General features: G+C 35.2%; 2 protein-coding genes across 4 annotated transcripts; one reads left to right on the forward strand and one right to left on the reverse strand.

Annotated features, from left to right (window-relative positions):
- The first annotated feature begins 220 nt into the window (after positions 1 to 220).
- Positions 221 to 9043, forward strand: LOC140979942 (pentatricopeptide repeat-containing protein At5g10690). Of its 3 annotated transcripts, XM_073445605.1 has the most exons (13): positions 223 to 555; positions 879 to 1061; positions 1616 to 1748; positions 1972 to 2069; positions 2167 to 2328; positions 2393 to 2491; positions 2868 to 3003; positions 3205 to 3437; positions 4112 to 4189; positions 5560 to 5628; positions 5710 to 5886; positions 7035 to 8132; positions 8861 to 9043. In XM_073445605.1, exons 1-12 carry the CDS (start codon positions 361 to 363, stop codon positions 7278 to 7280), a joined length of 1809 nt encoding a protein of 602 aa, XP_073301706.1. In that variant the 5' UTR covers positions 223 to 360; the 3' UTR covers positions 7281 to 8132; positions 8861 to 9043. The 3 variants fall into 3 exon arrangements, with proteins under 3 accessions (XP_073301707.1, XP_073301708.1, XP_073301706.1); XM_073445607.1 differs by lacking the exons at positions 7035 to 8132; positions 8861 to 9043 and adding an exon at positions 4489 to 4532 and having other exon boundaries at positions 222 to 555; positions 5710 to 5877; XM_073445606.1 differs by lacking the exons at positions 5560 to 5628; positions 5710 to 5886; positions 7035 to 8132; positions 8861 to 9043 and adding exons at positions 4489 to 4532; positions 5037 to 5501 and having other exon boundaries at positions 221 to 555.
- Positions 8684 to 10082, reverse strand: LOC140979943 (uncharacterized). The gene has a single exon (XM_073445608.1). The coding sequence runs from the start codon at positions 10080 to 10082 to the stop codon at positions 8853 to 8855; it is 1230 nt and encodes a 409-aa protein (XP_073301709.1). The 3' UTR covers positions 8684 to 8852.
- Positions 10083 to 14712: the final 4630 nt, after the last annotated feature.

Below are 14712 nucleotides of genomic sequence, written 5' to 3' on the forward strand. Positions count from 1 at the left end.
GAAAATTATATCTTTAATAGCTATTTGATATTTTTCGCGGGTATGTTAAACTCACATTCTCGAGTGATGTGTGTTTTGAGAAAATAATTTAGGAAAAATAATTTATAAAACGTAGAATTTTTATTTTAACAATTTCATCGTGTAAAAAATTATACGATAATTTTGTGATATTATATTATAATAAAATATCAAAATAATACGTCATAGTAATAAAAAAAATTCAGTGTAACAAAAATGGAGATAAGTTGGTTATACTGTGCTACATTATCTGCAAAAGGAAATCTCCAACACTAGCTTTGCTTTGCTCCTCCTCCGAGAGTGGAGTAATGGCCGAATCTTGAGTCTCCATTACCGGAAAACATGCTTATACTACTGCAAAGCTCCGCTATCCATGGAACTTCAGCAATGTCGCCTCCATCATCGACCAGAATGAAAGCTAGGCATATACGCAAACAATATCCGAGCAAATTGTCTCGCTCCCCCTCGGACCAGCTCAATCTCAAGATGCTCACCTCCCGCGTCGTGCAACTCACCCGACGCCGGCAGTTGGATCAGGTAATGTCATTTACCTGTTCCCTTGCTCGTTCCTTTTCGGTTCTGGTGATTTGGCATTGTCTTTTGGATGAATCGGTCAAAGTTTGTGAAAATTTGCGACGATATGCGTGTCTGCTGAAATTCCAATGGTTCGGTGACTAAACTGGTGCATCTGCAAGTTGAAAAACACGTTTAAGTCTAGATTCAATTAGCAAGGAAGATTCTCGCGTACTGTGTGATTGAACTCTCCGCATCATACTGTCAATCCAATAATAGCACACTGTAGGCAGCATTAATCAAGTTTGTTCCAATTCTTAGTTTTATCACCTTTCTTTTTGTTTCAGATATTTGAGGAAATAGAGATTGCGAAAAAGCTACATGGTAAGCTGAACACAATTGTGATGAATGCTGTGATGCAGGCATGTGTTCATTGTCATGACATTGAGTCAGCTCTTGGAGTGTTTGCTGAAATGTCGAAGCCGGAGGGCTGTGGGGTTGATGCTATCACATATGGCACACTTGTGAAGGTACTCTCAATCACATTTAACGATGTATCATTTAGCGGTTGAATTTTTCTGGAACTAAGGTAGTGTTTTGGGAACATTTTTCGAAAATAATTCCTACCCCAAAAATCAAATTACATTCTCAATTACAATTTTACAGAACTGTATTTTTTTTTCAATCTTATACCATCCAACATGGAATGCATTTAGGCACAAAAGTTTGTGGAGTACAAGCGTCTATTTTTTCGTTTAAAAAGTGCTTTTGCTAAAAAGGTGTTATAATTGGGTGGACATATCAGAAAATATAGTTTCTAGGTTTTTTACTTGGTTGTCTTTGAAATTTTTTTAAGAACTATTTTTTTCGCTATTCTAACCAAACTCGGAACGATTTCTTCTATAAAACAACACTTGAAAAAGCTCTGTTTAATAAAACACACTTTTTATATAGTCAGGTACATTGTTGAACTGTGGACTCATGAGAATAGTCAAAACCATCTTGTTTTACATGTTCCACATACTTTGAAGAGGTGGAGTAGATTTTTAGTATTCGAGAATAACTGTGGTTTTCTTTCACGAAGGGATTGGGTGATGCCAGGAGAATTGATGAAGCATTTCAACTGCTTGAGTCTGTGGAACTGGGCACTGCTGTTGGTAATCCACAGTTGTCTGAAGCTCTTATTTGTGGTCTCTTGAATGCTTTAATCGAATCAGGTTATCATTTCCACTCAAAAATTTGAGCTCTCTTTACATCATTCACTGTTAGATCTGTGAAACTCTTTTTCTAATTTAGACATTTTATTGAGTTTGAACAACTAATATATCTATCTTGCCTGGATAATTTTTTTTTTACATATAATCTCTCACTATCAGTTGTCTCCAGTTTCATTTCCATGCTTGCTGACGCTGCCTCTCTGTCATCGACGATCTAGTGCAGGGGATCTCCGCCGTGCAAATGGTCTTCTTGCAAGGTTCTGCCATGTGCTTCAAGAAGGTGGAAAACCATCTGTTCTGAGTTTCAACTTATTGATAAAGGTAGTTCTGAATCTTCTACTGTTGTTTATGCCCTTGACGTTCAAAGATTAAGGGTGATACCCATACATTTAAGTTGACAAATATTTTTCCTTTGCAGGGATATATTAGTGTTGGTTGTCCTCAGGCAGCAATTGGTGTACATGATGAAATATTGAGAAGAGGTCTGAATCCCGACAAAATCACATATAATCATCTAATTTATGCGTGCATCAAGGCTGGAAACTTGGATGCAGCAACAGAGTTTTATGAACAGATGAAGGTCTCTGCACTTCTTTGAAGCCAGTTTGAAGCTTCGATAATGACTGTGGTGATATCAATTTCAGGTTCTCAAACATATCAGATATTTATTGCAGGACAAAGCTCTGAAAGATTATCACCACAATGATTTCCCAGATCTTGTCACTTACACTACATTACTACAGGTCGGTCGTCCATGCCACCCGTAGTTATATTACAACCAATTTTCCCTCTTTTTGGTAATTTGTAGCCGACAGTCTTTACCCTATTGCTCTTGTTGATATGGAATTGGTATTTCTGGTTCATTGCAAGTGCAAATAATTTGTTAAAGTCGTGTAATATTTCGTTATTTGCAATCATTTGCTGGTTACTTCATATATGAACCATAACACATGATATATTGTAATGATACAACAATATTTCGTTTTTGGTTATTTGATTGCCACCTAGAGTGTCCACACTCTCCATTATGAGGGCTTCTACTCATTCGCTGTTTGAAATTATCCTTTGGTTTCATTAATCACTTGTAGTGATTATAACTCAAAAGTGTCGTATTTATAGGGTTTTGGCCAGGTAAAGGATCTGCATTCTATTGAAAAGATCTTGATAGAAATGAAATCACGCAACAAATTACGCATCGATCGTGTTGCTTACACTACTATTGTGGATGCATTGTTAACTTGTGGATCAATTAAAGGTATGCTTGTTCTGGATTATATAAGTGTTTCTTCTGTTTTTAGTCATCAGATGAATCTGTTCTACCCAAAGAAGATAAGAAAAATTATACCTTATCCAGCATTTTATTAGCCAAGCAGGATCAAGAGTTTGTTATGATCAATCTTCCAACTTGTCTGTGGCAGACCGAAACTTATGCATTCAATCTGTGTACAATGAGCAGGTGCTCTCTGTGTTTTCGGGGAGATGATAAAACAAGCTAAGGCAAAACCTATCTTAAGGCCGAAGCCTCATCTGTTTATGTCGATGATGCGTGCATTTGCTGCCGAGGGAGATTATGGAATGGTCAGAAGACTCTATGAGCGCATGTGGTTTGACTCAGTGGGAACAATTTCATCTGTATTGCAAGTAGAATCTGATCACCTTTTAATGGAGGCAGCCTTAAATGAAGGCCAGGTAAATTTCTTTTGCATACAACGTGATGGGGTCAATTGCCCACTTGTGGTGTCTCTAATGTATAAAATATTCTTTGTAGATGTTCTCAACATATATGTTCAAAGTCATTTTGGAGAAGGGAAATTATTTGGATTTTATCTAGAAATGTGACAAATTGAAGTCAATATGTAGAGAACATCATGTAGTAGTTAATATTAAAATTTTGTGTTCTTAGCCAGAGCTTCCAGACCTTATATATCATCATAAACAAGTGCAACAACTGAACTAGAATGTGGAGGATGGATCTTTCTTCGTTAACAGTGTTGACTTATAGAACTGTATTGTCTATACTTTGATAACTATTACTTCTCGTGTTTGATATATTAAAAATGATACCTTTTTCGATGCGGCTGAACAATGAGAATCATATCTGACGCCCAAAATATGGTTGTCCCAAAATATGGTTGTCATTGTAATCTGGAAATTCTATTCTAGTTTTATTACATGTGTTTCGTGCATCTAGATATCAGAAAATCGAAAGTATATACTTGACTATTTGTTGTTTCTAGCAGATCTTGTCTCGTTAGTTGTTCTAGACTTTCGTTTTTGGATTTTTAACCTTCACGTTACCAGTTACGCGCTGATATGTCTTTTCACCAATCACATACTGTACTCAGTCCGAGATTTTCCTGCAGGTTGAATTGGCTTTGCAGAAATTGAGAAAAGTTACTCGGAAATGGAGGGATATATCATGGAACAGTAGAGAAGGCATGGTATGTTATTTCTCACTTTCTGGGGCCTATGACTAATAAAACTTTGATGTTAGTCTTGTTTAGTAACATGCTTTTTAGTTTGTAATTGTTTTGCTGATGGACGAACCACTAGCTTAACCTGTAAGAAGTCCATGTGACCTACCCATCTTAATTTTTCGTGATTGAGGCTTTTTAGTTTGTCTGTTGAGAAGCTAACCTTGAAATACATGCTAATGGCCCAATTCTGGCCTGTAAAAGCCTTTAAGCATTAAACCTACCCTTCTACTGTAGCACCTTTTTCTCTTAATCTTCTTGTGCAGATGAAGTGGTTACATTGGATGCCCAAAGATCTTCCCTTATTCAGGTAAACTGCTGATATTTAGCCTCAGATACCCCTTGGCCCAAGTGTCACAGGTGTAAATGCATCCCATGCTTGCATTGTTAAGAATACACCTCTTGATTGGCATTTGGCAGCAAGCCAGTGTGCTTGGCTGTGCACCTAGTCATGTAAGATCTACCCATTTCCTGCTTCATAGCGAGCATCACTTAATCCCAACTAGTGAAGGAAACAAAATGAGAGTGCATATCTTTGGACATTTCTGATATCTACCAAAAGAGCTGGTTCGAAATTTGAAAATCCTTGTCTCTGGCACCACTTACTGGCTGCGAGTAAGCTGTTGAGTGCTTTCAGGATGAGACTCAGAACCAGCCTTGACCTGAAACCATTAGGTTTATGGTCTTGGATTGCATATGCACATCATTACTCTCGTTTCCACAGTGGATGGCTTATTCCTAGGTTTACTCGGTTCATATAGCATAGTAAATGCAATTCTATTTGCAATAACTCTCTTCTAATCTTGCAATGTAGGACTTTTCTTCTTTGCGTAGTTATGCAAACTATTTACCACTTCTAATGAGTGCATGGTAATCTTCACATGGGAGATTTTGCAATAGGGTTATGTAGACCAACCCAGCTGTCTACTTTTTTTGCTACTCTGGCGACATTCTTGGAGAAGTTCTCCAAATATTTCCACTGGGTATACATTACTTTAGTGATTTGCAATGTAAGAGTTGTCCTACCGGTTACAAAATATTGTAAAAATGATTGTTATCCTCATCAAATTTCTTATCTACTCTGAGTATATGCTACCTTAGTAAATTAATGTAAAAAGTGCTCCCTCTACTACAGTATATTGTAAAAATGATTTCTAGTCTCCTTCTAAAAGTTTGAAGGAGATGTGCTAATCTAATTTCACTAGTTTGAAGGGAATGAATTAATATTTAAAATTTGCTCAATTTGATATTTATCTTTTACCAACTCAATACTATTGTCTTACTCAGTTGAATGTAGATGTTTTCTATTATTGATAATTCCCTGCATGACACTGCAGGTTGCTCTACGACTTGAGGCGTTGATGGGTTTAAACACATCAATGTTGTGTCCTATTGTGCTTCCTCAGGTATTTAAAATTGATGCTGATGGATTTCACACATAGTTTGAAGTCAAGTGAGTTTCATTTTCTATCTATCATCTAATCCAGGTATCACTCAGTGGCACGATTGAGAGTATCATGATGCCATTTAGAGAAGCGCAGCCGCTACCAGCTGCACTGCTATTGGAGAAAGTGGTTATGCGGTTCTTCAAGGATTCTGTTGTACCCATTATAGATGACTGGGGAGGCTGCGTGGGAATATTGCATCGTGAAGACTGCAATATGGTATACTAATTTTATTTACTGTAACTGCTCATCTACACCTTTTTAAATGAGGAAAAATGAATTTTCATGTACTCCAAAATGGTATTGGAGAGTTAGCATACAAGTAGCAAGAGCTTTATCTTTTCTTGTTACGAACGGTTCATACATAACTTCATGAAGACATCTTCAGTATAGTTTTGATATTAAGAAAAGCTGGACTGAGAATCAATGTTATTGGAGTGATGTCCTATTGCTGTGAACTGAAATTTATGAAGTATTTGCTATACGGAAACAGGTTCTTTAGATCTGATTGGTAGATTTGTTGTGAGAATGGATTTTTTAGTTAGGTCATTAGAATGCATGGAGATTCCTGTTTAAAATGTTACAAAGAAGACCTGGAAACAAATAAGTCAATATCTAGTTTAATAGGGTACCTATTGCGAAATTTGATGGGGACCAAATGGATGAAACTGAACATTTTATTTGGAGCCTGGAGGTAAATATACATTCTGTGCAGCTGATTGAAAATTATCGCATCGAGGGAAGACATTTCAAATGTATATCCTTACCGAAACAGAACGCATAGACAAATAGTTTAGCATGATGCTCAGAAAAAATCTCAAAGATATGCTCCAATTCGAGCATAAAAACTATAGAAAACATGGATTTATCTAAACTTTATTTCTCTGAGAAATCCATTGATAAAATGGATCCAAACTCTAAAATTGTGAGTGTTCATTTTGATTGGTAGGATTCAGGATGCTTTTCCGTAGTTACAAATCCGTACTTGTGGCTACCGTCTGCTAGATGGAATTTAAGTCATGATTAGAGAAAAAATGTTGTTCGTTCCAAAAGTTGATTAATTTGGATGCAATTGCATGGGGTGGAGAACTCTCATTGCATATGAATTTGTATAGCTTTTGGAAACAAAATCATATTTATATCGAAAAGCCGCAAACTTCAATTATTTATACGAAAAACCGCAAACTTCGATTATTTATTAGATGTCAATTCATGGTTACAGTCATTGCAAATTTATTGCATGTCAGCGCAACAGCTTTTGACTATATTTAGAAATGGATGAGTCATGACTTGTGAGAATGTTACCTTCTTCCCTTTTGGCATGATGGATGATTATAATAATTTACTATTGATGGTTTTCTATGCAGTTAGATGCGCCTCTATCAGCACTCATGAGAAGTCCACCTCCATGTGTCACAAGTTCAACATCTATTGGATATGTCATTGATCTTATGCTTCAGAAGAGACACAAAATGATAATAATTGTTAAACATGGTGACTTTCATGGTTTATCTTATGGCTCAAGTTTACGTGCCATAGGAGTTTTTACACATGCACATCTGAATGAGCTTAGCAAAACTTCATCATCAAAGTTACCTGATGAATTTTTTTAGCTGTCAGAAAGCAAAGCAAATTCTTGAGATAGGTTCTATCATCTGCTTTAATTAGCCATGCCTTTTGGATTGTTCAGTTAATTAAAACTATTGTCATATATTATTTTCCGAGGAAGAAAAATGGCAGAAGGTGATTGTAGGATATATGGGTCCAGACTGGGAATGCTTTTTCTACTACCAAAACGGGAATGTTGCTTCAATATGCACTCATTAAAATTTTATTAGCTTGTAACTGCTCGAACGAATCAGGAAGGATATTTTTTCCACATAATACATACATAGATACCATGTGTAAAAGATCTATTTGAGACTCCAACCATATGACAGATGCTTTCATAATCTTATACGTGTTTTGATTATTTATGTGATATACAACCAAATTTTCTTCAAGTCTGTGTAACCTACAAACCTTTGAAGATTTTTCAATGAGCTTTAGTAAATCATCTGATAACTTCATGTCTTACCAAACAAGGATTACTCCTTTTCATCGTAATGAGATCTCAGTGTTTTGCTGAAATTCTGGGAAATATCAATGATAAGGCTTGTTACTTCATAGCTATAACATTGAAAAATGGATGCAATTTCTATATATCAAAACATGCTAAGATTTCAGATACATCACATGAATGTCACAATGCTACTTGCTGAAGAGAGATTCAGTAGAAGATGTAGCACAGAAGCCCATTATTATCTTCAGCTTTCTGAGACTGAATGTTTTTGGAGTGGTGATTGGGTCATGGGAATAACTGGCAAGTACAAGTTCAATCAACAACTCAATGGATATATCAGTTATTTTTGGTAGACTTCGCTGCAAATTTCTGATGACCAACTTGGTAGCAGCAGTGTTTATTTGTAAGTATGATTCCTGAAGTCTTTTCTTTTCAATTTTGAAGAGAAAAAGAAGTCCTTTTTTTCCTTTGTTGCAAATCTCAAAATATGACTAATCTGGTTTCTTGTCTCATTTTTGTGATGGTCTAAGTACAGCTGTGATAGTTTTGAGTTGAAAATAACATTGAATTTGTTAATATTGCTAAATTTCATTACTTGAAGTGTTGATTAATCATATATAAGCACAGATATCTGTTAGAAAATAGAAGAGAGCATTATTATTTTTGTTTGAAATATTAATAGAAGTTGACGGAAACTTGTACAGCGGTCTTCAATTTATATAATGTGCAGAAATACCATGCAGTTACCACAGTGGCAACATGCAATCCCTTGAAACGTGCTTGATAGATGTTAAAAGCCAGGGACTTAACCGAGTTTCCGATCACAGCTCAAGGAAACATCAATTAGAAACGTAAATTTTTCAGTAACTATAATCAGTGAGTGTCTTGCTATTGCACATAGTATACCGACGCCTTTGTACAGAGAACTGAAAAATTAAAAACAAGAAAGCAAAATGAGAAAAGTAAGTTTTGATTGTCATATCATTCTCTGTGATATTTACGACAACGAGTTCAACTGTGAAAACAAATTCAAGTAAAAGCATTCTGCCAACCATTCCTCTGTGAGTGCCAGCAGTTATCTTGTATTTTTTTTTTCATTTCTTAACTTTATGCATGTGTTTTGTTACTTAGGCTCCTGCAAGGATATGACAGTTTCAAATGCCCCTGCAAGCGCTTTCACCTTGTTTTTCCTCTGCTCCCGAAGCTTACTTGCAGTTTCCTCAATCACATCATTTGAAACTGCAGAATCCTTTTTTCCTTGTGGTACTTGTTTTTTAACTGCCACACTTTCTGTCTCCTGCTTCTCTTCCCCTGCGATTTCTTGCACTTCTGTTTCTTTAGACTCGGTGGCTTTGTTTCCACTGGCTGCTGCTTCCTTGTTATCCAAATGTTCTCCATCCTTTTGTCCAAGTTCTTCATCCATTTGTCCAAGTTCTTCATCCTTCTCTTCAACTTCAGCAACGGGAATATCTGAAACACTTTCTTCAGTTTGATTATTATCACTTTCGTTTGAGGTGTGTTCTAGTTCCTGAAGTTTGCTGCCGGTTTCTTCGATATGTGTCTCGCCTTCTGGCTCTTCTGTCTTGATGCCGATAGAGGCGTCATCTTGTTCAGAAACGGTATACACCTCTTCAGTTTTAACCTTGACATCGTCGCCTTTCTCCTCTTTAATCTTCTCCGAGTCTTCCAGCACCAAAATTTCAGTTCCCATCTCATTGTTGCTCTCAACTTGAGGTTTCTCTTCTTCAGCTTTGGCAACGGCAGATTCTTCATCTTCTTGTTTTGTTTCAGGTTGTGGGACAACATACTCATTGGAAACATCCATTTTCTCAGAAGGGCTAGTGACTTGTTCCTTCACCACGGCAGTACCACTTCCTGCATCCTGTTTTTTAACATAAATTCCAGTCTTCTTTACTGTACTTACAGGCCTGGCATACAGGGAACTCTGTTTTCCAGCATCCTTCGACTTTGGTGCCGTACTAGTTTTGCTGGAAAACGAGGAAGATCGAAGCGAAGGATTTGGTGAAATCCGTGATTTTTGTGTGCTAGAAGCCGATGGGGGCCTGTCAAATGATCTTCTTCTTGAAAGACTGGGCTTGTAGGCATTTTCACTGGCAACGGGTTTCTTGCCTTGTTGCTTCGGAATGTCGGTGGCAGAACTTAAGGTAGGCTTGAGATAGTTTGGAATTTGCTTTTCTGATGTAGCTGCATCTTGGTTTTTTGCAGGAGAGCTTGTTTTGGAAGGGCTGGGGCGGCTCCTACGCTGTGGTGCAGTTCCGGTTTGAGGAGAATTCGAAGGGGATGTTCCCCTCTTCTCCCTGGCAGGTGCGCCGTCTTTTGTTCTTGTTGCCATCTATAAGGTCTAGCACTTTATATTCCACCTGCATTGAGGAACATATATATGCTTGTCAATATAAATTCCACTGATCACCCAGCTAGTGGAGTATGTGGGGGAACAGAACAATGGTGCACAAAGAGAAAATCTTCAAATTTAACATTCCCGACACACACACACACACACACACACACTCTGACATATGCTCCTTACATCCCCGATATATTTTCTGTCTTCACCATTCCATTTTCTAGTAATTGTTATAATTTGGAACTCAGCGAAAACGAACGCGGGAGTTCAGAGATCAAACTGTTGTTTTTTCAGAAGTACTCGTCATTTATTGTAATTTATAGTTGAGTTATCATAAACATATACATATTTGATAAAAATCAAACTGAAGTTTAGAAATGTTATAATGTCGAAAATTTTTAAGAATCGACACATTAATGATTATTCGAATCAAAAGATTGAAACATCAAATAATCATATCAAATAGCGGATAGGCTTAGAGCACATACATCCAATTAACATGTTCTGTCCTGTGTCCCAACAAAATTATTATTTAAGCTATTCATATCTCCCAAAACATTGATGCACGTGTTATCTCAAGCTATTCGTCTCACCAACAAATGCCTATCAATGGACGTGATATCCCAAAATATCCAACTCTGGAAAGAAACAACAAATCGATGTTGTACCTCATATAATGCAAACGGATGAATGCCTTCCCCATTGAACGTTGAAGAGCAAGAAAATGAATAATAGTTGTGATAATAAAGATTGATATATGAAGAAATTAGNCTACGTGCTCTCCTTGCCTTCCTGGCCTATTGGGATCTTAGGCTATACACGCACTGGTAGATATATATAATAAAATAATAATAAATGACTATTTCAAAGTTACATGATATTTTCTTTAAATATTGAATCAAGTGTTAAAGTTACAGTTTAGGGGTTGATTGCAAAAATTTTAAATCTTTATCTTACTTGATTTTACGTTTCTTGGTTAACATAGACGGTAGTCGAAATGACATTCATGCTCATTTTAAAGGAAGATGTTTCATATTTAGACTTTTGAAACCGTCAACTTGTAACCTGTGTTTTATTTATTCTTATATAAAAATAATTTTTATTTTGATATTCTTTTATTATTTTATGAAATTATGACATTTACTTTATCTGTATATTAATGCAATCTGCATAGATAAAGGTCTTGGATATACAAAAGATACCATGAGGCTTGTTTCTCGGTGTAAGATCATGAAAATCATTAGGAAGCATACTAGTTTATTCTAAACTTTTTCCTTGTCGATTCTGCCGCCTAAAATAAGGATAAAGGTCGCCGGAGCATGAAAATAACATATGTGATGTAAACGTCATGTTTCATTAATAAGAACATGAAGATGTCCATTCACACAGATGAATGATCATTTGATGATGCATTGAACAACTCTCCCTCGAAATTTTCAAGTGGTTATTACTTATCGAGTGGAACAGTCCGCTGTTATGGTTGTACATCATTAGTCTTTTGACCCGGACAACGTGGAGGCTCTACGTACTAGTATGCACTTTGATCAGTTTGCCGACTTCATTGAAGGTTATCAAATGATGAGTTGGGTGTGGTTTCGAAATAGTTAGTAGTTGATGCATTGTATTCGGAGATTCACTGCCCACCTACGAGTGAAGATATCTTATGTGATCTGATGAGTTAATAGTGTAATGAATATCTAATCAGAGTGAGACATGCATATTCTGGAAAGATGTTTTCTTAGTTGCACATATCATGTCACTATTGTTACTCAAAAATATTTCACATAGTTGTCGAATTCATTTGCAACTCTCCATATACCAATGATTGCAGATTTGATCGGGATATATGAGTTGAAAAGATCATATTATATGCTAATCATAAATTAATATTCTTGCAGGCACTATCAGTGATACATAGGGGATCATAAGCGATACTAATAGAAGCTCTTAGCATGATCTGATGGGTGCAATCAGACTTAAATCTAAATCTCGACGCAAATTTCATGTGGACTTCTAGTGCAATCTACACGAGTAACAAAATATCTGATCGTGGATCTTATTCAGGAGATTGAAGAAGGTGGTTGATTCTAGTAGATCGCTCGTAAGGGTTTACAAGAAGAACCAACTCCACTAATCTCGGACTGGTATGGTATCCATCATTCTTATAGCAAAAGTAAATCAAATCTAAACGTCCTATGAATGATTTTTAATTATATGACGCTCAAGAACATTTTGCACGTCAAAATGAAAATTTTAAAACTTCCGCTGAATCTGAAATGTAAGAAATGATATTCCAAACAATTTTGATTACCACCACATATAATATTTTTTTATTAACTTTGTGTATATCATTATGTTGTCAAGTTGATGGAATCAAGACGAGCAAACAAAAAATAAACAAAGATGTGATGTTATAAGGAATAACTTGGATGCTAAGATATAATGAGTCATTATCAAGAGATCAAGAGTTTAATATTTTTCTATAGTTTGTTATTTCAGTTTCGAGTCTGTCATATGCGATTTGTCAATGAGTACGACAAGACTAAATAATAATAAATATATATAATTTGTCAACAAAACAAATAGACAAATAATATAATCACTATCTGAATAATATTATCTTTGTTCGATCGTTATCATTTCATAATTTTTATTTCAATACTTTATTTTCTCGTTCCTATCTAAAAAAACAAGAATTGGTATGTAATAATGAAAATCTTATTTTTTGAGTTGATGAACGGATTTTTTTTATAATGATGAAATCTTCGTCGTTGTTCTTCTATATGCACTAAGTAAATATTCAGGTTAACGATGCATTTTCTAAACCACGTCAATCAGTAAACAACATTAGATAAATTATGTGTAACAAAGTAAATTTAAATACAGCGAATTGAAATTATAACTATTGATTAAACAGTCACTGCAATCAACACGCAACCAACTCAAACAATGATCCGATCGATCGACACACATATTTTTCTGCAAGTACAGTTGTTGACAAAGTAAATTAAATACAGCGAATTAAAGGAGCCAACTAAACAGTATGCTAGTAGTGGGCCCGTGACAATAGAATGTTGATGTGCTATTTCGTTTTAAAAAATTAAAAGGTTCAATCATGATGTTGTATCACAGCAAGTTCGTGAGACCCAATCGTTTTTATTTTTGAATTTATTAATCCATTCCCTACCAAGTTCAATNTCAAAATAATAGTTTTAAGTATCAATTAATTGCATATCACAAACCACAATTCAATCAGATAAACATGAGTAGACAAGCTTATTGCGACAAACTCGAACGAAAAATTGTTGGTGAGAGGAATAGAATTTATGATAATTTGATCTCGTGTTCATCTATTTTATCAACTTGAAACACGATGTGTAAGTACAATATTCTATTCTTTTTATAATATTGATATTCCTTTTCTAAATATAAGGTCAAAATTTTGGAATTGATTCCAATATCTTTTATTGGTTTGGAGGAGGCCAAGTGCACTGTGAGGTTAGCGGTGGGATTTGGTGATAATTGGTCGTGTCCACAAATATAAGCAAATTGTGAAAACCACGGTCGATTTTATATTTGGTGTCTATCTACTCGCAAAAATCTGTGTGAGACGGTCTTACGGATGACATGTTTGTCTTTGTACAGGGGCTTCATTTTTTTAAAAAAAATTTAAATTCAGACAAATTACTACTATATACATATATAATTTGTTATTTTTTTGTTTCTCTTAAAAAATAATTTTTTTTCTATTTTTATTTAATGTTATATCAATTGATACCAAATTCTAAAAATCTAAAGTTTTATCTTTGAGGTCTTGAGTTCAAGTAGTTCAAGTGTTAAGAGAGAAGAAAAGAACTCATTATCAGATATAAAGATATGCTATGATTAATGGCGCATGGGTAAACCCGTGAGGGAGAAAGCCCTAAAAAAATCCCGATATCGAGATAGTTTATGATCGTTATATCGGGAATCCTCTGGGTCTTCTTTTGTAAACGGACTCTCTTTGGGACTTTTTCTTTTATGATTTTTCTCATGTACTATTACTCACGATATATCCTCATCTTTGGAAAATGTTTTTTTATGAGAACATTTTTATCATGCTAGGTGATGAATGTATACTATAATATAAATGTTGATGCTTTTAAAATAATTAACTTTTGACGTAATGATGGTCTTAAAATATATTTTTTTAATAAAACATCATAAAAATAAATTTATTAAATCAGTAATTTAATTATAATCACCATATCTCATCTAGTTTCAAATTTTTTAAAACCACTTAAATATTTATTTATTAAAAAAAATCATAAACTTAAAATAAAAAATATTTAACATAAAAATTATTTTTTTATGTTAACTATTTTATAAAAATAAAATTTTATTTGAGTCTAATTGTGAGACTCCTAGATGCATAGAACGAGTGGAAAGACAATAATGGGAGGGGTAGGGCCCAGTGGGCTCTAGACCTGACTCTTAGGCAGCCCAACAGTCCCGAATCGTTGACCCTACGTACACATATCCGACGGCTGAAATCTGTTCCTCAGAAATAAAAGGCAGTACGGCAATTCTGCGGTGATTTGTTGAGGATTTGTTTATGTTTAAAGGCTTCCCAAATTGC

Source organism: Primulina huaijiensis, chromosome 6, assembly GCF_012295235.1.
Source record: "Primulina huaijiensis isolate GDHJ02 chromosome 6, ASM1229523v2, whole genome shotgun sequence".
Lineage (NCBI taxonomy): Eukaryota > Viridiplantae > Streptophyta > Magnoliopsida > Lamiales > Gesneriaceae > Primulina > Primulina huaijiensis.

Excerpts from the sequence above, each read along its gene's own strand:
- LOC140979942 (XM_073445605.1), top strand. The coding sequence starts at position 361 with ATGCTTATACTACTGCAAAGCTCCGCTATCCATGGAACTTCAGCAATG. Across the intron at positions 1,062-1,615 it reads CATATGGCACACTTGTGAAG|GGATTGGGTGATGCCAGGAG; the intron begins GTACTCTCAATC and ends TCTTTCACGAAG. Across the intron at positions 3,004-3,204 it reads AACTTGTGGATCAATTAAAG|GTGCTCTCTGTGTTTTCGGG; the intron begins GTATGCTTGTTC and ends TACAATGAGCAG.
- LOC140979943 (XM_073445608.1), bottom strand. The coding sequence starts at position 10,082 with ATGGCAACAAGAACAAAAGACGGCGCACCTGCCAGGGAGAAGAGGGGA.